The sequence below is a fragment of the Sparus aurata genome, chromosome 20 (assembly GCF_900880675.1).
Source record: "Sparus aurata chromosome 20, fSpaAur1.1, whole genome shotgun sequence".
Classification (NCBI taxonomy): domain Eukaryota; kingdom Metazoa; phylum Chordata; class Actinopteri; order Spariformes; family Sparidae; genus Sparus; species Sparus aurata.
The window spans coordinates 25,348,101-25,372,725 of NC_044206.1; the positions used below are offsets into that span (position 1 = coordinate 25,348,101).

At 43.3% G+C, this 24,625-nt stretch overlaps 3 protein-coding genes across 5 annotated transcripts; 2 read left to right on the top strand and 1 right to left on the bottom strand.

The window, feature by feature from the left end:
- Positions 1 to 6: 6 nt before the first annotated feature.
- On the bottom strand, positions 7 to 9,413 carry bicral (BICRA like chromatin remodeling complex associated protein). 3 transcript variants are annotated; one of them, XM_030401146.1, is made up of 13 exons: positions 9,135 to 9,413; positions 6,889 to 6,957; positions 6,671 to 6,716; positions 6,080 to 6,128; positions 5,898 to 5,963; positions 4,089 to 5,357; positions 3,953 to 4,001; positions 3,811 to 3,851; positions 3,657 to 3,706; positions 3,391 to 3,536; positions 3,178 to 3,272; positions 2,987 to 3,089; positions 7 to 2,848 (listed from the first exon to the last, which is right to left on the bottom strand). In XM_030401146.1, exons 3-13 carry the CDS (start codon positions 6,709 to 6,711, stop codon positions 2,349 to 2,351), a joined length of 2,409 nt encoding a protein of 802 aa, XP_030257006.1. In that variant the 5' UTR covers positions 6,712 to 6,716; positions 6,889 to 6,957; positions 9,135 to 9,413; the 3' UTR covers positions 7 to 2,348. The 3 variants fall into 3 exon arrangements, with proteins under 3 accessions (XP_030257006.1, XP_030257003.1, XP_030257005.1); XM_030401143.1 differs by having other exon boundaries at positions 6,889 to 6,942; positions 9,135 to 9,412; XM_030401145.1 differs by lacking the exon at positions 9,135 to 9,413 and adding an exon at positions 7,632 to 9,128 and having other exon boundaries at positions 6,889 to 6,942.
- On the top strand, positions 7,243 to 12,860 carry tbcc (tubulin folding cofactor C). The gene is made up of 2 exons (XM_030401149.1): positions 7,243 to 7,393; positions 10,737 to 12,860. The coding sequence occupies exon 2, from the start codon at positions 10,864 to 10,866 to the stop codon at positions 11,887 to 11,889; it is 1,026 nt and encodes a 341-aa protein (XP_030257009.1). The 5' UTR covers positions 7,243 to 7,393; positions 10,737 to 10,863; the 3' UTR covers positions 11,890 to 12,860.
- Positions 12,861 to 15,566: 2,706 nt separating this feature from the next.
- prph2a (peripherin 2a (retinal degeneration, slow)) lies at positions 15,567 to 22,546 on the top strand. The gene is made up of 3 exons (XM_030399246.1): positions 15,567 to 16,552; positions 17,885 to 18,131; positions 21,010 to 22,546. The coding sequence occupies exons 1-3, from the start codon at positions 15,972 to 15,974 to the stop codon at positions 21,214 to 21,216; spliced, it is 1,035 nt and encodes a 344-aa protein (XP_030255106.1). The 5' UTR covers positions 15,567 to 15,971; the 3' UTR covers positions 21,217 to 22,546.
- The last annotated feature ends 2,079 nt before the right edge of the window (positions 22,547 to 24,625 follow it).

Below are 24,625 nucleotides of genomic sequence, written 5' to 3' on the forward strand. Positions count from 1 at the left end.
TGTGTGTTTTACATTCTTCTTTTTTTTTTCTCCATACAAAAATTATAAATATTTTGTGTTTCACTTTTCATTTTTATACAAAACGACAAACTATACAAATCAAGTGAGACAAAATAACAGTGAAAATGGAGGCAGAAAACAAACAAAAACACATCTCTGCACTTTAAAACAGGGAAGAAAAAAGCACAGTATGTTCCTACCAGGCCCTCGGACACTGATATGCATCGAGATAACACAACGTTTCACCAAAACACTGGACGCGTCCCTACTTTGTGCGAGTCTAAAACTTGGATTAAGTGCTATAGAGGCACAAAGTCTTGCAGCAACCGCTAACAAATCTCACATGGACCGTACACGTCGCTAGAGATTTGCATTCAAAGCAGAAAGTTTTCTCAGTGTGCATTGGTAGATATAAGAGGTCTATAGGCAGAGATACAGGCCACTGGCACTCAAAACACAAAACCCACATAGAAGGCCTTCAGTCTGCTCCAGTAGCCTATTGGCAAGCATATTTCACAGACACGTTTACAGGAGGGAGGGTGACGCTATCCAGAATCAACCCCAAGGGCATTTAACATGATGAGCTTTGGTCCTGTTGTTGGGTTTGGCAGAAGTCAGTCTTTCATGCTCAGTGCAGATTTAAAAAAGGTAAAATCTAAAAAAAACAAAAGTACGAAGCCAAAATTCAGGATTTTACAGAAGAGGATCAGGGCCACTGAAGGTTTTTTCAGGGTTCTGAATTTTTATTTCTCTGAATTCAGACTTTAATCTCAGTATTCAGAGAAAGAGCATCAGAATTTTGAGAAGAGAAGTCAGGCTTACAGTTCGTTGGGCCTCATCCTCTTCTGCAGGATTGAACTAATTCTTAGCTCTGAAGACGAAGTGAGAACAAAACTAAAACACAGTGGGCGCTCGAGTCAGCTTCAGAGGAAAACACTACAGCTTTGAGATCTGACAGTGATTCTGGATAAGACCGCTCTCTCTCCTGTTATGAATTTTGGTTGCGCTGCTGAAAGAAGAAATGTTTGAAAGGAAACACTGGAGAGGGAGGAAAACATCGTGGGGAGGGACAACGAGCCGACATTGGGAGCAAAGTCAAGAGTGTGGCAATCAAACAACCAAACTACATGAAACATAGTCATACACCAGTGTGTGTGTGGACTAACACACAGGTAGTAAAGCATAGATAGATATGATCAATATATCATTATACTGTATGCAGAAGGCAGACAAATATACATACAATCAATGCTCGGGGGAACACGTCACAACAAACAAACAAAAAAACAGTTTTCTTTCTTTTAAAAATGTCATTTCTAAAAATGAGGAAATAAAAATCTAAATAAAAAAACATATTGTAACATATCCTCCTCAATCTGAGGACTCAGCTCCCCGGACACAAACACACCGTGAAATGATAAAAAGTGGTTGAGAGTTGTCCTTGTGTCCGTGTCGGGGCTCGCATACCTTTAAGGTACAAACAAAAAAAATGCCAAAGAAAATGTGATTCAAGCACAGTAAGAGTACAGTAACACTACTATATGTGGATAATGTGACTAGCTCGACTGGTTTCTAGTGTGATTAAGAGGTTATCCTTGTTGCAGGCAGCTGAAAGCAGGCGGGTAGATTTTGGTTCAGTTCCAAATGTTCACATTCTGTTTAGCCAAGCGTACGCTGTAAATCAACTAGAGCCTCACACTCATATCGTTCCTGAAATAAGCAACAGTACGTTTAGTGCAATTTGTGTCTCTATAAAGGAAAATCTACTCCTCTGAACCATAAACCTACCGAACTCATTGTACCTAAGCATGAGTGGAACTGAGTGAATGGATGATTTCTTCATGTAAACACTTCAAAATAAAAACCTAGAATTAGGCACAAAGTCCCTCCTCTTCATCCCTGTTTTCAGCAAAGGTAGTGGGGGTAATAAACTGGCACAAAATAAAAAATGAAGAGTGTTTGTGTGTGTGTGTGTGTGTGTGAAGAGAGGGACACTTATCTTCAAGCTACTTTAAGATAAGGTTGAAATAAAAAAACACTTCCGTCTGTGAGTACGTTGCATTGCACACATTCCCGGATCTTTATAGGTGATTTTTTTAAGTGCCTGCGTCCACCGGGCACCTCGGCAGAGTCACTGACTCCTACGTCGTGCCTCAAAAAACAAAAACATAAAAGAACAAATTACATGCTACATGGCCGGAGATGGAATCACAAAAGATAACAGACCTGGAAGAAGAGTTGACCTCTCTCCACACAGGCTTACAACGAGGAGACTGACGGAACAAAACAGACCCACGCACATAAACAAATTCAAAACTGAACATCAGGGATGATTCGGAGCGTCAGTCTTAACATTCCAAGATGCTGTTGACTGCAGCCTCGAGAGCAGAGTCTGTGTCGGGTAGAGGGGGTGACGTGAGCTGCGGGGGGTACTGGGGCTGGCTCAGGTGGGGAGACACCTGGTAGTGCGTCTGTCCGCCCGGCGTTGCTGCAAAAGGTGAGCGGTTACCTTGGGGGTGACTGCTGCTGCTGTTGTTGTTGTTGCTGCTGCTGCTGGTGCTGCTGGGCCCAAAGTTTTGCTGCGATTTCTTCAGTTCCAGGACGCTCTTGTTGTCTAAGTGTGGAGGGTGGAGTTTATCTACCGCACCTGTTCCTGTATCTGTGCCTGCAGCTGCAGCCCCGCCCCCTCCCGGGTCTCCATACCCGGGTTGGGAGTCTGTCCTGTACGGCGGCTCCTTAGAGCCTCCGTCTGACTGAGTCAAACTACAGCTGGACAACGACTGGGAGGGGACGGGATCCTGGAAACGTTTGGATTTCATCCCACAACAGAAGTCCTCTAGGAAGGTGTCTGTAAAACAAACAATAGAGAAGAAAGAGTTAACAGGAGACATTTTAACAAACAGATATCACCATGGATCTTCCACAGCTTCTTAGGAACAAAGTACAAATACTTAAGTGCTGTATTTAACTAGATTTTTGTTTTTACCTGGATCCACGAGTACCATGCGCTTGTCTTGCGTCAGGTTGCTGCGCTCCTCTTGGTTGAAGGTCCTATCGATCATCACCATCTCTGATGACGGACTGGAACGCTGCAGGAAAGGGAGAGGCAACCTGTTCGGCCTGTGCGTGTCATAACATGAAAAACATCAAACCAGTTGCTCATGCGTGTTTTCTTACCTCGGCCTCCACCATGAGTAGCCGTCTGTATTTGTTGACCATGGACTGGGTCCTCATTAGCACCTGAGTTGCAACTGCTTCGAATTCTTCATCCACTGCAGACAAAACCACAGATAAAGATGCTTAAATTTCACAATTATAGGCATAAACATGCTGAGAAATGAGGATGCAGTTTTCAGATTCAGGGTAAAGGTAATGAATTCAAGGCCGTACCCTGTGAGAACTCATCCTGGCTGGGTGGAGTTCCCTGAAACACGTGGTAAGGGAGGAGTCTTTGCAGCGAATCCTCGATTGAAGCAAATCGACGCCGATCTGGGGTCTGAACTCCAGCATGATCCTTCCTCAACTGTTGTAAAATCCTACAGAGATGACGGGGGGAAGAACACAAGCTCCTTTAACGGCTGTATGCAAACACAAGTCAGCATAAACCTAATAAAAAAAAAATATCTAAATAATACCAGGTGGGTCAAAATACTCACATTCCTCCTCTTGTAAGTGGTGGAAGGGCAGGTCTCTTCTGAGCACTGACCTATAGACAGAAAGTTTATATTGTCGATATTGTCTCTGTCAGTATAATTCAGCTTAAAATAAAGACCAACATGAGTGCGGAACAAATGAGGATGAGGGATTTACCTGAGAGTTTAGCGTTGAATCTTGATTCATGGTTGTCATGGCTGAGAGAGATCGCACAAACAACAAAGCAACCTCATTAGATCAAAGAGCAGAAGATTACATTTCAATATGTACGTGACAAAAATCAATCAGCCTTTGTTACCATGAATGCTGCCGAGCTGCACCTGTTTGAGGGCAGGTGATGAAGAGTTCTGAAAAATAAGTCATCTCAGTCAGACAGACCTTTTTTGGGGAAATAATAAAAACAAGGTTAAAATGAACGTAATACCACTTTCTACCTGTCTGAAGTCTTGTTCCTGTGTCACAGCACCAGGTAAAGGCGACAGAGAAGTGCAATTCTGCGACTGAGTCACTAGAAGGCGCTGAACAGGGCCCGCCGTCACCTGCCCTTGATTGCTGATCCCCGTCGTTGCCGGGCCGACCAGAGTCAGCCGCCCAGGAGCGCACGATGTCTGCACAGTGGCGGCGTTCGCACAGGAAACTCCTGTCCATGTTTGAGTCACAGCCACTCCAACCTGACTCCCACCGACGACTCCCTGATTCAAAATTAGCTGACTTCCTGGTGGTGCAGCGAAGTTCTGCCCCGCAACAATCTGCACGGCATTCTGACCGGTAATTAGGGCGTTTGTGTTGGGGTCGGCGGGGCCGTTGTGGATGGTGCTGCCCGGGGTGAGCGCCAAAGAGCCGGGCAGCAAGAACTGTCCAGGTGGTATGTTGGTCTGGGACTGCTGCTGCTCCAGGGGCGGCTGCACGACTATGGAGCCGTTGGCAGTGTACTGTCCAGGAGCAGCAGTGTTAGCGTGAACTACGTTAGCCATGGTGGCTGGAGTGGGCTGGAGACCCAGGCTGTAGACAGTCTGAGCCCCCGCTTGAAGGGGTTTAGGCTGGATAGGTCTGACAAGAGTCTGGGTCCCTCCCGGGCCTCTCTGGATGATGATGTTTTGAACAGGGATGTTTTTGAAAGGTAGACCCACTTGGCCTACCTGCCCTTGTGTAGGGGCAAACACCTGCCCCCCTGCTGGGGGCCCTGCTGCAGATACAGGCGCCCCCTGCCTCAGCACAATCTGAGGAGATCTCTCCAAGCTGCTCAGAGTCATCACACCGCCGCCCGCCCCAAACGAGCCCAACACCTGGATGTGCTGGGCAGAGCCGTTTGGCAGCTGGGACACCCCTTGGAGGAACTGGCCAGCAGGGAACGCAGCTGTCGCCGTGGTTACCACGCCCACTCCCCCTCCATAACCCCCAGAGACCAGCTGGGACTGGAAGGGCACAGGAGCCTGCACTAGAGTGGGAGCAGGCTGGGAGTCCAGTAAGGCCTCCTGAGCCAACGTCTGCTCTGTGATATCGGCCTCCATGAGGGACTTCTGGAGGATGTCGAAGGGCTGGTCCTCTCCCCCGAGATCCACCCCTCCGGGGGACGTCTCCGGCCCCAATTCATCCTCGATAAATGAAAGGCTGCTGGAGAGCTGGAGGCCTGCCCCTGCTGAATCCTCGCCGAATTCACCCATTGAAGAAGAGCCATCCTTGAGGCCAGTGTTGGAGCCCGTCTGAATGAAGCATTTAGAGGAAAGGAGCAGAAAGGAGGAAAATATTTGCATGTTAGACAGCCGTCCTCTATCTCTGTGTCATACGTCTGTAAAACTTTATAACACCAGAAGCTTTTATATACATTTTCAACATCCAATAGTGTTTACCCCTGATTAGGACAAACTGGGTTCTGATATTCAGATTTTTTTTCACATATAATGGTTTTATGGTTTTTAAAGGACAAGTTTACCCAAAAAGAACATTTTGTGATATTCTAATCACTCGCATGCATCATGGTCAACAAAACACTTCAGGATTTGTTAAGTAGAATGCTGCAACATTGTTTTGCTGTGAAGCTCCAGAAATGTTTTGTGGATTATGAAACTTCGCCTGACGTTCCATCGACATGGAGGGAGGAGATGATGACTGAATTCTCATTTTTAGGTGAACTTATCCTACAGTGCTGAATATATTATCTTCTTTACTAATTAAATTCTACTAAAAACCTTAGAAACTGCTCTCTGTTAATGTTTTACTGGTTAAAGATAATCTTTTCTCACCGTGTCACTTGCAAAGAAGGAGCTATCCGACCCATAAGCTGCATTTGTTACATCGTCCTCCTCGATCTGCACAAACAAAACACACGAGAGTTAAACTGAGACTGAGAGGTTTCTTTGTGCATCAAAGTGAAGTAATGATTGAGACAGACGTTGTGAGGAATGACTGTGAAAGCATCACTCACAGACTTGCTGTTGTTGCCGTGGAGATAATCATTTAATGCATCCACATCTCTATAAAAAAGGGCACAGAAAAGATTGTTAGGCACTGAGAACAAACCTAAAGCACATCTGATGCAACATAAACTTCCTTTCACTAGTGTGTGGTGTGAAAATTGAGAAATGAGAGGGATAACACATGCTTAAATATAGATCCACATTAGATTATTAACTTCCCGTTTTCAACAGAAGAGGAAAGAACTGAGTTTGCAGTTAATTTAATGTCAAAGAGGAGTCTTAGTCAAATGTAAACGTGTGTGACTCCAGACTAACTTTTCATACTTGTTGCACTGGTGCAGCTAACTTTGTCTTTAGGTTCTCCGGCACATCATTTCTACCTCGATTGTTTTAAAATAAACAGCTACATTTCCGGCACACCAGTGCTGCCAATGAAAATATTTAGTTGCACTTCAGGGTTTTGGCTCATGTGCCACTGAAGCAGTCGCACCCTGGAGACATGCGTGGCCATGTTGTGAATTACCAAACATAAGTGCGTCTATTTATAAAGTGCTTGTATGTGTATAATGTAAATGTTTCATAGGTAGTTTTTTTTTTACCCTAAAATATCCAGAAGATGGCGATCGTCCTCATCATCCATGACACCTGAAATTATGGGAGGGGGGGTAGACATGTAATATTTGTATGGACCAATGGTTGATATGGCAATGAAACCTCAACTGATGACTGAATTGTTTTTATTCTGAGGTAGAAGTGTTTAAACTGTACGAGCTCAGCATCTGTATCAGTATGTTAGTAGTAAGGACTTCTCACTCACAGATTTCCTGCAGGAAGCATGGATTCAGTCATTTAACACCCTTTGTTTCCTGGGCTGCAGGGTGAGAAACTGCATTTAGTAAGATTACACAATAACAAGTGTGAGACACAGGCTGTGGGAGCGTTGGAGACAAAAAAAAAGAAGAGATAGGTGTGTGAAATTAAAGAGGGGGGACAGATATGTTACTCAGTGCTGTGGGAGGTCTGTATGTAGGCAAACAGGATGGCCTTCCTCCCCACCTACAGATGTTTACTCCCACCCATCACCCTCCTCTGCTGTCCCACATTGGTTGTCTTTCCAGTCTGCACACAGTGTAAAGGGGCATTTGAGTGTAAATAACTCCACCCTTCTCCATTTATACCATGAATAGATGTTTGACTTTCAACATATAAAGACGTGGTGGCTTTATGTTGTGTCAGCCAGCACTAATATGCAGCTTTTCCTGGTGCTAAATAATAAGAAAAAGGGGGACCAAAACAAGCTCAAATGAGTGGAGTAATGGGGTGTAAGTGTTTGGATGTTAAGATATTTTATAATTTTTTTGATGTGATAGTTGTGTTGAAGCAATGACGAGCACATGGTAAGATTATGAAAATGCATTAAGTCACTCATTCAGCATTTGAAGGAGTAGTTTGTAGGTTTTCAGAGGTTTTCTGTGCGGTGTTGGAGACGTGGAGAAATGTAAGATGTGTCCCTGAGACTGCACAACGTTTTCAACTGCAATGCAACAAAATGGCTGTTACCATGACAGAGGCTGTCTTTACAACCGAGCCACGTTCAGCCTCCATCTTTGGTCGAGGGGGAAACAAAGAACGGCGGTTTCTGGACACATAATGTTGTTTGGAACTGACTGAACGTTGGCTTTTAAAACACTGAGAAATCTGCTAAAGCAAGTTATAACCACAGAATATCGATGTATTTGTTTAAAAGCCACACCGACGACATTTTCTCTACAACGTGTAAAATGCTATGAGGCTCCTTAGTCCTTTAACTCTGACACAGGTTTACGAGAATGTGAGAGGAAGCAACGTCGAGAGAAAAAAATCGGAAACTAAAAGATTAATGTTGACATTTTATTTAACAAGAAGCTCCTAATGTGGACGGATTGTTTGAGAATACGTGACTAAATGTGCCTTTAAACGTTTGTATCTCAATAATCCAACAGAATCGTTTAAAAACAACCAAAAAACAAACGGTCGCTAGTTTAGCATTCAACAGAACATCGACCGTTAGCTAACGTTACATTTAAAAAAAAGGGGGTAAAACGGCGCTTATGTCGTCAAAACGAGCTTTTTAAACGCCCGAAAAGCGCCAAATTTGCAGACGATTAGTCAGTTTTGATCAGGGTTGACATAATAAAGCCGTCTAATCCAAAAAGTTTGAACATTTTATGTAATTTAGAGCTCAAAATTCAGCCTCCGAAATCCGCCCGGGCGTGCCATGTTTTCGACGCAGCCCAAGCTAGTCCGGTAGACGGTGTCGCCGTCGGTTTTAGTAAACCCGCTAACGTACAAGCTTGCAAGTTTTTATTTCCAAAAATAGACTGAATCGACAGAATGATAATCGCATTCAAGCAGCACAAAACGCCCGTCGTCGTCGTCCAGCCCGTAGCTGGTCGTCGCTGACGTGATCTCTTTCTGTCTCTGTTGGGGAGGCTTTCATTTGTCCTCCATGCGGCTCATCTGCCAGCATGAAAAAACGTCACATTTGTTCTCGATATGTCGAACCGACACGTTTCAACCGGGGGACTGTGAAGAAGCAGCCCGTCTCCCGGTCGGGTAGCTCTCCGGACCGGACGCTCCGCAGCATTTTTTTTTTTAAAACGATAAACACCGGCCTGTTGTGGTTAGCTAGCCGCGGTGGCGACGACGCCTGTTCGGGGAACGTCGGAGGGAATTCGTCGAAAAAGCTCCGGGACGAAACCGCGTCGAGCCGCACATATTAATCCCGATTAGCAAAACATAAAGACGAGTCAAAGAGGCAAACCCTTTACTCCTGTCTCACTCCTCTTGAAACCCAATATCTCCATTTGGCAACTTTTAATTTGCTCCCCCCTCCTTCTCCTCCTCCTCCTTCTCCCTCTCCCACTCATATATTTTTCTCACTGTCCCTGTTCTGTCTCGGATAGATTTTTCTCTCCGCTCAAACTCTCTTCCCTCCCTGAAGGAAGGGAGGAAGGAGGCTGTGTGTGTTTTTTCCTTGAAATTTTTATCACAAAATTATAATACACTCAAAGGGAAACTCACCGTCATGAAAAAGCAGTGCCTTGTCAACGGGGTTTCCTCGCCATCACCGCACGGGTTGTTGGGGTAGTGCACAGAACAAGCGACCCAAATCATCAGTGCCCAGCGGCAGCACGCGACTGTCTGCGTTTGAATATAAAAACACACAAACAAACGACCAGACATTAATAAACACAGATTTTTATATGTATATAATCATGAATTAAACCATAACGGTATCTTTCACTGCCCTCATGAATTGAACATAAATGTTATTGGACTTAATCATCACCAACGGTAGAGGGCGGGCCTCTGTTGTGTTTGCCACACCTTGACGTAGCTCAGGTATGACCATGGTTACCTCTGCTCAAAGTAACACCCAGCCCGTATTTACCTTGAAGTCCTCATATTTATTGCTTACATAAAAATCAAAAACAGAGAAAATGTAAAAGACACCAAAAAAGTGCAAATTGCACATGACACAAAATGGCAGCTTACATATAATGTGTTATAAATAAGATTAAATCATGTTTCATGATTAAAGTAACTCTCAGCCCGTACTAACCTTAAATCCTCAAATTTGAATGCTTAGATCATAACCAAAAATATGGAAAACATAAAAGAAACCAAAAGGTTTATGAAATTCCCCAAATAGTAAATAACATATGACACAAAATGGCAGCTTTGCAGGAAATTTGGAATAAATAAGATTAAATCATGATATTTGAAGTAATTCTCATCCTGTATTTTCCTTGTAATCCTCAAATTTGTATGCTTAGATGATAATCAAAAACATGGAAATCATGTGTGACAAAGATTTAAATATTAGCCTTATTATTCCTTCTCACTTTGTCTTTCTTCATGTGATATGCCTCTACAGACTGTAGGCTATAAAAGTTTTAAAAATATATATATAGCCTACTATAATGTATGAAAAGGGAGAATTTAACTTTTTTTTTTTTAAGATAAAGCTTAACATGTTATTTGGATGATTGTAAATGTTAGTTAGCTGTTTTGATGGAGACAGGTTTAGAAAATGATTTGAATTTTATTTGAATAATGTGTCCACAAAAAAAGCTTTAATAGTACATGACACGAAATGGCAGCTTTGCATAAAATGTGTAATAAATTTTCAAACCAACAAAGACTGAGCTGGCATGCTGTTAGAGTATGGACGTTTAGTGCATACTCTAAAACATCAAATACACACACGACATATCTCTTTTCTTTCCTTTCCTACATGTTTTTATAAACATAAATCCAAAAGACCAAGACCTGTAAATGTCACCTGTAAAACCTTTAAATATGTAAATATGTTTTACTTAATTACTTAACCCTTATTGGCAACACCAATTTAATAGTTCAAAATATTATTTTTTGCAATATTTTTGTACTTAAATATATTTTGATAAAGCTTCAGGCCTTATTGTTACTTATAAAAACAATAATTGAATGCATTGTAAACTCTTGGTTATATATTTATTGCTACTTACAGTTAAACAACAGGCACCTCAGCTTTTACCTCATATCTTATGAGGTATTTAACTTGGTGTTTTATGGTGGGTTACTATTAATAAATATAAGGTTTTATTTGATATTTACTTTTGATTTACTGTCATTAACCAGATGACGTCCTGCCGTGACGCCCTCCAGAACAGTAGGTGGCGATATACGCCTCTAAGTCTGGTTTACAAAACCCGCGAAGAAGAAAGTGTGACGCCATCACTTCCGCATCCACTGACAGTGCAACAACATGGACGCGGCGGTTGAAGTTATCCCGGAGACCGGGCTCGCGGGCGAAAGCGGTGCCGCTAAAATACAGGAGCGACTTCAGAAACGGCACCAGACGAGGATCGAGGACGCCGAGCGGAGGAAGGAAGCTAAAGAGAGCCAGTCTGTGGCAGAGGAGAAGGGAGAATACTTCTGCAGCGCCTTCAACACGGAGCGGGCGTCCATCGAGGAGCTGCTGTCCAGCTGCTCCGGAGCGGACCGGGCTGTGGTGACCCAAAGGCTCGAGGAGGCGACGGCCAAAACACTCCAGCTACAGAAGTTTCTGAACGACAGCATGATGTTTCTGAAGCAGTACGACCTGAGACAAGCCCAGGCGGCTCTCCAGAAACTCCAGACCTCCATCACTGAGCTCAGAGAGGAGGCTATGCCCAAGAAGAAGTTTGCCTTTCGGTCTCGCACTAAAGCAGCAGATAAAGTCTCTACACCAGACACGCCGTCACCGGATGCTGAGTCTGGTATCACCACGGTGGATGGAGCTGCAGAGGGTGAGCAGACCCGCTTCTCCAACATGGAGAATGATCGTCTGACAAAGACAGCAGAGGAGATCCAGAAACGAGACGTCCTGTTGACTCACCTGACAAACTGCAAGGTCCGGTTGTTTGGATCCCCCAGCACGCTGCACCTGAAGCACATCGACAGCTGTGAGATCCTGTGCGGGCCCGTGTCCAGCTCAGTGTTCATCGATCAGTGTAAGAACAGCACCCTGGCCTTCCCCTGTCAGCAGCTGCGGACCCACAACACCACGGACACACAGGTGTATCTGCACGTCACCAGCCGAGCCATCATAGAGGACTGTCACGGAGTGAGCGTCGCCCCATTCACCTGGTCTTATCCCACCCTGCAGGAGGACTTCACGGTGTCTGGCTTGGACCAGGACCGAAACAACTGGAGCCAGGTGGACGACTTCAACTGGCTTGCTGCAGGGATGCCGTCCCCTAACTGGACTGTCATTCCAGAGGAAGACAGGAAAACCAGCTGGGACCCCTAAAAATGAGACATTTAAAACCTGTGTTTGCCAAAATGCACGTCGATCAAACCATCTAATGAAATTCTCTCAGCCTGAGTAAACAAATATAATAATATCTGTGCTATTTCACTAACAATGTTTTTCCTTTTAATCACTGGCTGTAAAGTTTGGTTGTTCTAGATGCTGCTTCATCGCTTCAGAGCTGAGAAATGGGCTGTTTGTATGTTAAAGCACTAAGATATTTAAATAAAAGTCCACAAACACACACAAGCTGTATCACAGCAGTTAACTAAATATAATCTACAGGATTTGGTGGCACAATATTGTCCAATATCTTACGTGCCACCTAGCACACATTCAAGACGGAAAATTCCATGTCCGTGTTGATATTTGACAAACAAAATTTTAATTAACATTCAATACAGAGTTCAGCTTTTGCACACCTGAGGATTTAACAGGTGTGTTGGAGAAGACGAGCACACTATCCACTCATTAAACTTAATTGCAAGTGAAGTGGACAGTGTGTGGGAGTTTTCTTTCTAGTAAACATTTAACACAAATCATGATCTCTCAGACTTCAACCAAAGTGAATGTCACTGATCAGCATTTAGAATATATTTTCATAACCGTAACCAAAGCGCCTGTGTTGTCTAAATCTCACCACAGACTGGACATCAACACCTGCCGTCCACCGACCTCAGCTCCATACGGAGGACGTGTTTATGTGGTTTACATGTTTCAGCCCAGAGCCTTCTCCAGATTATTTAGTCTTTAATTTGAGTTGTGCTTCTCTGTCATATTTGTTGGAATATGGTCACTGGATTTTTAGGTCAAGCACTTGGAACACAAAGTCAATTAAATTTACACAAATCCTGTTTATTATATTTCTGGAAGATTCACAAACTGCTGCGACACTGTGTTCAAATTCCTCTGCTAACACTGGTCGAACCACTTAGACAAAAAGTCAAAATAAAAATGTGATTACACCCACAGTTTCTATTATTTTGTCCATCCAGTTTATACCAGCGAGGGTCGGCTACATATCAGAAACATCTGTTAGTATAATGCAGAACAGTTCTGCAGCACCACACAGTCCACATCCAAAATGTCCATAAAGTTAACAAGACTGGAAATGAAATTGAACATCATAACATGATTGCAGGAATGTATATGCAGCAGTATTTAGGCAAGACGTAGTTAACTAATGTTGCAGCTAACATTGATTTTCAATTCTGATTTTGTGATTATTTTCTTTATCAAACAGAAATAAAATAGTTTAAAAAGCCGATCACAATTTTCTCAGGCACTTGTCGACATCTCCAGGTCACTTGCTTCATGTACTGGTCGGTCCAAATCCTTTAGACATTTACTTTGGTAAAAATTCTCACAGTTGCAAAGCTAAAATAAAGGGCTGGTTGGTACTTTTATTTTAACAATAGCTCCACTCACGCTGCCGTTGTGGATCCTGCACCAATTCTCCGCCTCTTCCTCTGTGTGAATCCCTCGGAGGCGGCGGAGGTAGTATCAGGGACGCATTATTGACGAACCGAACCAGTGTGAACGGAAAAGCCGGCTGCGCGTATCGAGGGCGTGTGTGTTCGACAGTCTGATAACTGCACAGGTCCCTCACTCAACTTAATAAATAGAAGTGTCCCACAAAGCAACGTTACATGACCAAACAACAGACACGTAGTAACTGTAACTGTCTTTAGCAACTTATATAAGGAAAATAATACAGCAGGTTTATGTGGAGAAGCGTCTGTCCTCCTGTCTTTCCTCCCGCCCATCCTACCGACTCTTCCTCACATTTCTGTCCGAAAAACAGCGTTTATCACCGACAAAAAACTTTAACTCACCGAGTGTTTGTATTGGAAATAAATCACCACGACCGTCAGCTCTCCTGACCGAGACTTCAGTGAACTTTACCCCAGAAAACAGCCTCCGTCCCCGCGAGTGAGGGAGTCAGACAGCATCCAGTTTACTGATGCTGATCATGTAATTCTGTAGTTTAGCGCGAAAATCATAACTTCGTCACATTCCATGGATGTTTGGTGGGTCAGGATCTCAATCACTACACTTTATAACAGCATCCATATGATGATAAACTGTTCACGGGTTTAAATTGACAGGAGGACACCTGGGAAACACACACGTCATCATCATGATGTGTACGTCACGCCTCTTTAGGAGCCGTAGCATCGGCTTTCTGTGTGATTTACACAGCGGTTCGTCTTTAAGGTGGAGATGTTGTTCTTTGTGTGAACGACCAACGGTGGAGAATTGGTGAACGGCCTCTGCAGCGTTAATGCAGCTTCTCTGTGTGAAAGGATCTAATGACTGACATGTCCAGTATTTAAACTGGTCTGTACTTTCACCTCCTGCTGATTTACTCTTACAGAGAACTTCCAACAACTTTAATTTTAGCTGTGGTATGAGTAAGGGGGAAATTGCTGCCACCAGTCTTCCTGTCGCTATCAGAACGCGCTCTCAAAATGTGTGAATTATACGTCGAGGGTCATTTATCTGACGTATAACATTTTTGTGAGAGCGTTTCAGGGGCCGTGGTGGATATTTAGGCATAATGAATCAATCATCTGAGCACTGGAATGGACTATTAATGATAATCATTTTTCAGCTTCCTATTGCCCAGGTGTGTTATTAATGACTAAACCCCTGAACCTCTTGTAGAGTTAAATCTGCTCAATCAGCCCGTAACCCGCCCTACAGTGGGACTTGAATGAGGCCAGATAAAAGCCATTTCCTTCAGTCCTGTGCCTTTATGTTTCTTGACACCACCAGCTGTGAACAGCACTCCAACTCCTCTGTGCTGCCTCGATCTTACAAAATGGAGCTAAATTCAGTCCCTGCTCTGTATTTTAATAGTATAACCTTCTGAAAGGAGATGCAATTAAGGAGTTCCTGCTCAACACTGCTATTAAAAAAAAACATGAAAGTTACGAAAAAGTGGATGAAAGATGTGATGAAAGAGGCATAAAGAAGCCGTGCGGTGACGACTCTGAATAACGCTCCGCGGGAACAACAACCACTCAGCTGTGACGCGTCGTTAAGCATCACTGCAACCCTCATGTGAGGTCAAAGTGATGTTTTGAAGGAGTTGGAACAGAAGTAATTCAGGGAAAGGCTCGGCTTTGATCTGCATAAGCATCTGGCTCATGTTTGTGCCAGAGATAGTGTTGATTTTTACTGCCAAGATAGAAAGTGGCAATAAGACAGTAAGATCATTTGGAGGAATACTCATGTATTAGCTCGAAAGATTAACGTCCATATTTATTGTTGTGTGACCATCCAGCCAAGTTGTTGCCAGGTTTATGCTTTTTGTGCAGTTAGAGATAAACGAACGCTCTCTTCTTTCAGTGAATGGGATGCCGGAGTTTGAGCAGCACAGCTTAAGTGCACCAAGGTGAAGACATCCTGTTTGTGTTGAACTTGTCGACCCTCTACCTGTGAATGGGTACGCTCTCTTATTAGCTCCGTTCCCATGTCCAGGGTCTTTGTCAGCCTTCAGCTCGGGGCCATTGGTGTGTTCCATCAAGGCAACCATGACCACGTGAAACGCTCAAACCAATTATGGCCCCTGGCAGCGGCTTACGACCAGGCTCATCTTGTGTAGAGGGATTTTGGTAAATTGGATCAGGCTACTTACAGGGGCTTAGCATGACGTACTGCAACTTTGAGTTTAATCATGAGGATCCTCGGCAATCCTCCACCTCTCTCGGAGAAACGAACGCCACGATTAGCCTCACCTGTGTGTTAAAGAAGAAAAACTGGTCAAAGTTTGGGGGAAATAAAGCGTCAAGAAAGTTCAAGTTCCTGTCACAATGGGAGAGGAGTTAGCATCGGAGAAATAACACTTCTTGGCTGTTCCCGGGTCGTCCTGGGTTCTTCATCTCTGCTCCCTTGCTGTGGGATGGATAACAGGCTGAGCTGACTCTCCTGCTCTGTTGGACCAGCCAGATAGCGAAGAGACTGGTTGGCAACATTTCCCTGAACTGAGGGGCTAACTGGGAATCTTATAGCTCCTGCTGTTCTACATCATCATCGACTTTCTTCTTCACAGGCGAGAACACATCACAGCTTGAAAAATGGCTTTAATGCCGGTCAAGTTCGACCTGAAGAAGCGAGTAAAGCTCGCCCAGACGGTCTGGTTCATGTACTGGTTTGCCGTAATGGCCGGCGTGCTGGTCTTCAGCATGGGCCTGTTCTTTAAGATCGAGCTGCGAAAGCGCTCAGAACTCATGGACAACAACGAGAGCCACTTCCTGCCCAACCTGCTCATATTCATGGGTCTAATAGCCTGCGGCATCAACGCCTTGGGAGGCAAAATCTGCTACGACTCGCTGGATCCTATCAAGTTCATGAAGTGGAAGCCCATTTTGAAGAACTTCCTGGTGATGTGCGTTGTGTTCAACGGCCTGCTGCTCGTGACGGCCGTGCTGTGCTTCTTGATGAGGATCCCCCTTCAGTTCACCCTCGCCGAGGGGCTGAGGAACGGCATGAAGTTCTACAAGGACACGGACACGCCGGGGCGCTGCTACATGAAGAGGACCCTGGACCTGATGCAGATGGAGTTTCGCTGCTGCGGAAATGACAACTTCAGAGATTGGTTCGAGATTCAGTGGGTTAGCAACCGCTACCTCGATTTCAGCGCAAAGGAAGTCAAAGAGTAAGTAGGACGGATTCACAATTATCTTTGTAGAAGTTAGAGATCATTAATGTTTGATGTGACAGAATCATCAGATCATCAGAGGGTACTTGAGGTAGAAAAGTTAGAGTTCAGTCTGGAGTGGATTTGAAGGTATGTCAGAGCAGGTGTATTACTCACTTTCGTCCTCAAAAGGATTACCGCCACAGAAATGGTGACAGAAATAGGATGTGAGGGGGTCGTGACATCGGGGGCTGCAAGGACGGAAGAGGTTACTAGGCAGTTTTATGGATAAAGGTGTGCGAGGAGGGACTTTGGTGATTAAGGTCCAGAAAAAGGAACACAAGTTCAAAAAGGCACGAGGGGGATTAAAAATTCATGATTTCAATCTTTTGACAGTGATATGAGGTCAGTGTGAGAACGTGTTGATATCGACTGATTTTGGGCAACACGGCGCAGTTTCAACTTGTGAAGATGATTGTGACCAGGACATTTCTGAACGTTATTAGAGTTTAATCTGAAGGATTACAGCGTCGATGTCCTTCAGGAATCAGTGTCCTGTCCAATCAGCAGAGGACCTGGCAACAGTCCAAGGACAGCACTGTCCAACAAAACAACGCGTGGCTATGATTTTAAAGTCATTATAAAGACTGGCTGCCTGATTACGATAATAGTGGACAGAAACTCAGGGAAGACTCGACAGGTGTTAAGCTCATTTCAAAATGTTCTTCCAAATCCTCACTTAATTATCCTAAATGTCAGGACATCTAGAACTCTCCTGTATAGTGTGGTACTTCCTGTTTGTTCTGTGACTTGTTTTGATGGTTCTAGAAATCGCTGATCCATATCCAACCTCTTAGTTATGTGTGTTTCCATCGACCGACCACGATCAATCACATCTGAGCGATGACACAGTTATTAGTTTCATATTTAGAGGTTTAGACATTTAAAATCACAATGATGAAACGATGAAAACAAAAGATTAATAAAGGCACAATTAAAACAATATAAATCACTTCAGCAGCACTCTTAAATGTTCAATTCATGCTGATGTTTCATTTCTAATTAACACTTTGTAGTGTTGCTGCTTGAATGTGTGCCGTCAGTACGACACCACCAACTCAGAAACTCAGATTTTAATAATAAGTTTGATCCAGTAACTGAACAGTAACTGAAAAGATAAAAATAATCTGCATCAACAATCATCACACCTTGTAGTTACTCAGGTAGCAGTCTGACTCCAAACACACGACAGGTGTAGTATGGCCAGTTTCTGACCTGTGATCTCACTCACCTTTCCCTTCATCCTGTCATAACATGACTCCAACCTGACACTTTGCCTCATCCTCTTAGCCGCATTGGGAGCAACGTGGACGGCCAGTATCTGATGGACGGAGTCCCGTTCAGCTGCTGTAACCCCAGCTCCCCCCGACCCTGCATCCAGGGCCAGATGACCAACAACAGCGCCCACTACAGCTACGACCACTACACGGAGGAGCTCAACGTGTGGAGGCGCGGCTGCCGCGAGGCCATGCTGTCCTACTACGGAGGGATGATGAACACCATCGGAGCCCTGGTGGTGCTGGTCACGTTGCTGGAGGTCAGGGCCGGAGATGCATCCACACAAACACACAAACGTGATAATATCCACGTCACTTCAAATAGGTCAAATCACCATCGATAGTTCTCATGATTTATGGTGCGTTACATCAACCTTGGAAGTTGGAGAATAAACAAACAAACGCATACAAACACTGAAGTGACATGTCCACAAATAGAAGTTGGACAGTGTGTGAAACTGATTTAATGAGACATTAATAAGACAGAGGTGCTGATAAACATTATAGTTCTATAGATCAGAGCGGCCTTCTTAGATGTGGAGGTTGGTAATCCAACATCAGGGAGCGTTCCAGTTGAAATGACCAACTGGAAACGCAGTAATCTGACTTCCAGTTCAGATGGAGCGCACCATCAGCCTGGTCTGACGTCCAGTTCAGATGGAGCGCACCATCAGCCTGGTCTGACGTCCAGTTCAGATGGAGCGCACCATCAGCCTGGTTTGGTGCTGCAGGCCTTTAATGGAGGTGGAGGTTCAAAACAACCAGTTAGTTTTTTCTCTTGTAAATCCAGAAGAATACTGTTTGGAATTACTTAAAAACCATAAAGCTCCCATTTATGTCACCTGGCCAGTGTTTTGTGTCACTGTGGGCTCATCACTGCCCCCTGAGGCCAGATGGAGGAAAACACTTTCTGGTCCATAAACATAACCAGTTAGAGTGAGGCAACAATGAGCTTATTCCACAGGTGAGATTTTTGTTTTCCTCAAGGGGTTTTACAACGTTATTTTTTGGTTTTACAAGAGAGAAGCCTTTAAGGAAGAAGAATAACTGCAGCGGAGGAGAAAATTCTAGATGTGATGTTTATAAAGGTTTTGTTTTAAGACATATAAGACACGAGTGAAAACTCTCAAATCAGCACTTAGGCTGATATCTTTCCATTTCAAAAGTTATCTGCTGTGCACATTCTTTCTTTCTTTACAAAGAAAGGATGTTAACCAGGATGTCCCTGATGGATAGCAGAATATTACAAAGTTATAGAAACCATATCCCATTAAATTGCAAGTCAAAAAGGGACAACATAAACACAATTCTAAATCCGACTAGAAAAAAACAAAATCATTAATCTGAAACAACTGAAACAAGTCCAGCTGCTCACGATACAACACTAAGATATTTAAATCACACAGCTTTTCGTGGAGGATTTCTTTGGTGATTCAATAAAACATTCAGATATTTTCCTTTAAACTCAGGGCGGACTCATTGTTGAGGGAGTCAGTGAGGATTTTTTTTAGCCCGCCCAACGAGAAGTGAGGTGAGCATGCGAAGCTGTGACCCAGTTGGCGCTTCCTCTCCTCTCCTCTCCTCCCTCCTCCCCCATTTTAAATTCACTTACTGCATCTCCTTCCAAAACAACTCTATCCTCTTTACCTAAATATCATTCCTCCTCCTGCCAACTGTGAGGTTACCCTGCAGCACCTGTGGCAACGCACGCACCTGCAGCTTACCTTCAGCATCTCACCTGCTACTTTCTACCACATGGCACCTCACCTCTCCTCAACTTTCTCCCACCTGAGCCTCCAACGCCGACATCTGCTGTTGTTTTCTTTAAGGTCTGAGAATCTGAACAGCAACAAACAGATACACGTTTGGTCCTGCAGAGAAACCTGAGCTCTAAACAATACAGATCTGGATCGTACCAGAAGCTTATCAGACGCACAGTCGGAGGAATCCCAGATTTAAGAGCAGTTATGTAAGCAGCTCTGTGCTGACACAGATATCCAGTTCAGAGATGGAGTAATGGGTTAATCTGGAGGACGTGACAGGGACGGACCTACTTCATGAAGCTTGAGCTCTGAAGATCTGATCTGAAGTCACCGTTTACAAATTAAATTACCACTTAACACCTCTAACAATAGAGTGGACCTCCAGGCTGTTGTTAGTTCAATATGTGTTTATTTTAATACATTTTTATTTTTGTCTACACACAAACACTTTCCCTCTCATCACTCACACACACACACCAAACACCTGACGCCACACAGTTTCACACATACATGAAAAAATAACTCATGAGCTCGTTTTGTTGATATTTGTACAATTTGTTGTCGTCTAAAATATGTCGCCTCTTGTGTTATGTGGTATTAAACTAATTAAAAAGAAGAGGAAGAGTTTAAAGATATAGTTATTTACATTATTGATTCATTTGCTGATTATTTCCTCGATTAAATAGAATAGTGAAAACAATTAAATAATAAAAAATAATATTTAAATGTCTTGTTTTGTCCAACCAATATTCTGAAATCCAAATTCATTACATTTCCCATCATGTAATATAATTTAGAGCACATTTGAAGAATTTTAAGATATTTACAAACCTTTAAAGGACATTTAAAATAGAGCTGCAACTAAATTATTTTAACAATATCGATTAATCTGCTGATTATTGAATTTCTTGATAAACTGTTTGGTCCACAAACCTCAGAAAATAGAGATTCATCAAATGTCTTGTTTAGTCTGAGCAGCGGTGAAAAATCCAAAGATATTACATTTATTATAAATGGAAGACAATTAAAAGCAGCAAAGTCTCACATTTGAGAAGCTGGATCCATAAAATGTTTGGCAAAGTTATTGAATTTGGATGAAAAGTTACCAAGTTATGATGATAAAGCAAATCTTTTAACAATCTTCTTATCTTAATCTTGATAGTAGTGAGTTTCTTAAGTCAAACATTTGAATTATTTCACTTATTTTTCCATACTAAGTTATGTTTCTGTGTCTTTTGCATTTTGGAGACGAGCCACTTCATTTTGTACAATGACAACAAGCTATATCAGCATTTATGGTTGCATACAAGAAGATGTTGTGATATCTGAACGTCTCATGTTCAGGTTGAGTAATAATTGTCCCTCTCCGCTTCAGGTCGCGGTGACCATCGGCCTGCAGTACGTGAACACCTCCCTGTCCACCCTGGCGAACCCGGATGACCCGGAGAGCGAGAGCGAGGGCTGGATCCTGGAGAAGACGGTGGGGGAGACGTTCACTGACATCATGGACAAAATGAAGGCCATGGGCAAAGGAAGCAAAGTGGAGGAGGGGGCCGAGGCACCGGTGGCCACGGTGAGCTGAGCGAACCCCCTCCTGCAAAAACTGACACCGCTCCCACCTGAAGAGGAGCTGAGGGGGACGTGTGACATCACAACGTTTTTCTACCAACATTTATTACGTAGACGCTACCTACACACACAGATTTGGCTATGAACTCCTTCCAAATGGACTCCTTGCATGAATAAATTATAAACTGTTATGTCCAAACATAGACCGAGATGAAGAGTAAGAAGAGTTACGTTAGGGTTTTTGTTTTTGTCTTTTCATTTCCACCGAACGAATCCATCTCAGGCTCCAACTTTTTGCTTCACTACTTACTTTTAAAAAAATGCCGTTTTCATTTCAAGTCAGGTAAATGTGATATGTATTGATATAATTGTCAGACTCAAGATTGTATAACAAAATGATAGTTTTGAAGTCCCTTTATGTCGCTTTTAAAAAGCAAAATTCTAGATAAAAAGGATGACAAAATGATGAATCATTAAGAAAGCTATTTCAGGTGGAGTGTCAGAGAAGCTGCTCCGTAGGCTGGAGGTACGGCAGCGGATACTCCTGTATCGCCTGTCAGACAGCAGCAGGGTAAACAGGCTGATGGAGGTAAAGTGTGAAAAGTTTTGGGGGGATTATCAGACGCAAGATTCAGCATCATTCTCCGACCAGCTGCTCTGTAGTCTGGTGCTACGGCAGCGGATACTCCTGTATCGCCTGTCAGACGGCAGCAGAGATTTTGAGACCTGTGTAGCACTTTGGCTTGTAGCTCATACTGTACATAGACAAATCAAACTGAGTAAGACCTTTTTTTTTATACTCCAGTCCACCTTCGGATCCTCTGGATGAGCTCCTGAGATGGAGTTAAAACGATGATTTGAACGAATCGGTATGAGTTATGTATGAATGTTGCAGCACGTGGTCGCCGAGTGAGGCGCGAGAATGGGGACGCGAGCCCCGGCAGAGAAGCAGGGCCAACTCCTCGAACCTGTGGAGGCGACGACTGAAACTGGCAGCTAAATCTTGGCTCCCGACCGCTGTACTGTAATCTCAGATCCTCGTTGGTGTTTCCCTTTTGTGCATTCAGTATCTGTATATTGACACGTATGTATGTATGTATGTATATTCTAACAACCGGGTTTCTTTGTACATAGTGTAGAAAAAAAAAAACGATGAAAGAATTTAACTTTTTTAAACAAGATTGTAATTAAGCTAAATCTTTTATTTAAATCCGTGTAAAGATTGTTTTTTTTTTCCATATGATTATTTTATTTTTCTTCTCTTTTTTGGCTTTGTGTGTCCGTGTAGAAGATTACTGCTGATTGTATACACGAATAAAGGATTGTAGAGATGTGATCTGACACTGGATTGAGGACGTCGTGTTGTCTCGACCTTGAGTCACAAAAAAAAACACCCTGAGATCAAGAGGCGAGGCACGCCGCGAGCGCCACAGGGCTCCTGATTAAGTCAATAGGATGAGGGCAATTATGGCATTACTGCTTTCACATGGACATGGGATGACTCTTCACATGTCCAATACAAGCACGAGTGTGTGAGTGTGTGTGTATGTATGTGTGTGTGAAGGTTCCACACTGGATGCATTCACAAACAGATGTGTGTGTGTGTGTGTGTGTAAGTGACTTTTCCAGGTAGAACTTCTCTGTTTCTCTGTTGATTTCACCCACCGTGTGATATTTCTGTGCCTTAAATCAGCTCTGAGTTTGAGCTGTGAGCTTTGACTTCGTAGGAAGTCCAGAAACAAATCCTTTGATCCCGTCAGGCCCCTTTTGTTGATAAATAGAAAAGCCAGAAAGGTGCAGTCACAACCCGCTGCACCTGAACTGAGATCCACATATATTCTGCAAACCCAATAAATTAAAAATCAGGAGCCGTGATATCTAAGCCGGCGCAGTTGGGCAGATTGTGGAGGGAGTGGGTGGAGAGCTGTGAAGAGTCAGCAGGAACGGTAAAGAGGCCAACTCTTTCCCGGTATTTTTGTTGGACCAAAGCACATAACCAGCGCTGAGTAGATAAGAAGCCCTAATCGGCTTTAGATTAGCATGAGCCCCTCAGCCAGGTGAGCAGGTGATGTCCTACCTGCCAGACTCACGTCACACAGTCAGAGATACAGAGAGTAAGAAAACAAACAGGAGAAAGTAAAAAAACAGGCAGTGAAATAACGAGTTGGGAGATGTAATCAGCTCCTTTACTCGAGTAAAACTGTCAACCTCCATTACAACTAAAGGTCAAACTCATAGACACACAGAAGTACTTCCAGCAAAATGTATTTTAAAGTATCAAAAGTAAGTTTAATATTTCCCTCTGCAGTGGAATTATTAAGTGGCATAAAAAGGAAATACTCGAGTACAGAACGAGAATTTCTCTCCACAGTTTTTGAGTAAATGTACTTAATTACATCCGTCAGTGCCTCAGAGTGCTTCTGAATCCACTTACTGGTGTCATGAGGACTTAATTATTATCCACTAATGAGGAAAACATGTTAAGATATCCCACAAGCTCAAAAGATTGTTTACTGAAGTATTTAAATCATTTGCTCCAGTAAAAGTACAAGAGTATTACCATTAAAATATACTTATACTTAAGTAAAAGGACTGGTTTCCAGACGTGTAATGTTTATTATGTTATTATCTTAAAATCACTGATAATTAATTAGTTCATCGCTTTAATGTTGAAGCAGATGAAGAAGGAGCTCATTTTTATTACTTTAAATATTCTATCAGGTGTTATAAATCTGTGCTGCATGTTAATAAAGTTAGAAAGTAACTGTAGCTGTCGCATAAATGTAGTGCAGTAAAAGTATAAAGTGGTTTAAGATGCGAGTACTGCAGTGTTGGTTTCACTTCTTTTGAACTTCTTGAAATGACAAAACAGCCTCTCAGTTTGGGGAAGAAGAGCTCCTGTTCTTCACACATTTGTTGTAGAAACGACCTTTTCGTACACGAGATAAACCAGATGAAACATTTCCTTTGTGAACAACTCAACCAGCAGCTCACACAGAGACAGCGTCCATCAGGATCCTGTGTGTCGTCTGTCTTCTGCTGCTCTCTGTTGGTGACTGAAGGTAAAATTAAATCAGCCTGACTGTGTGAATCTGATGTCCAACAGTAATCTGAAACACAGTCCGGTTACCAGCTGACTCACAGACACTCACACTGTTTCTGCTCAGAGCCAACGTTCATGCTTCGTCTCTTCAATTCACTCTGATGCCAAATGTCTCAAAACTTCCTCCAGTCGGGGATAAATCTGCTGGCCTGCATCAACACGTCACGTGCAGTTAAAGTCCACAAGAGGGCGTCTTCCCATCAGGGATCCTGTCACAGGGCCGACCTCCCCACTGCTGGGAAAACCTTTAAAGTGTAGAGAAAGTGTTATTTCAGCTTTTCAGCTCCATGTTTGCTGCAAAGAAAAACACACGAAGCGC

Bases quoted from the DNA above. Each gene is read 5' to 3' on its own strand.
- tbcc (XM_030401149.1), top strand. From the start codon at position 10,864: ATGGACGCGGCGGTTGAAGTTATCCCGGAGACCGGGCTCGCGGGCGAA.
- prph2a (XM_030399246.1), top strand. From the start codon at position 15,972: ATGGCTTTAATGCCGGTCAAGTTCGACCTGAAGAAGCGAGTAAAGCTC. The intron at 16,553-17,884 runs GTAAGTAGGACG...TCATCCTCTTAG, and splicing joins AGCGCAAAGGAAGTCAAAGA to CCGCATTGGGAGCAACGTGG. The intron at 18,132-21,009 runs GTCAGGGCCGGA...TCTCCGCTTCAG, and splicing joins TGCTGGTCACGTTGCTGGAG to GTCGCGGTGACCATCGGCCT.
- bicral (XM_030401146.1), bottom strand. From the start codon at position 6,711: ATGGATGATGAGGACGATCGCCATCTTCTGGATATTTTAGG. The intron at 3,852-3,952 runs GTAACAAAGGCT...GATCTCTCTCAG, and splicing joins GCAGCTCGGCAGCATTCATG to CCATGACAACCATGAATCAA. The intron at 3,707-3,810 runs GTAAATCCCTCA...TTCTGTCTATAG, and splicing joins ATTCAACGCTAAACTCTCAG to GTCAGTGCTCAGAAGAGACC.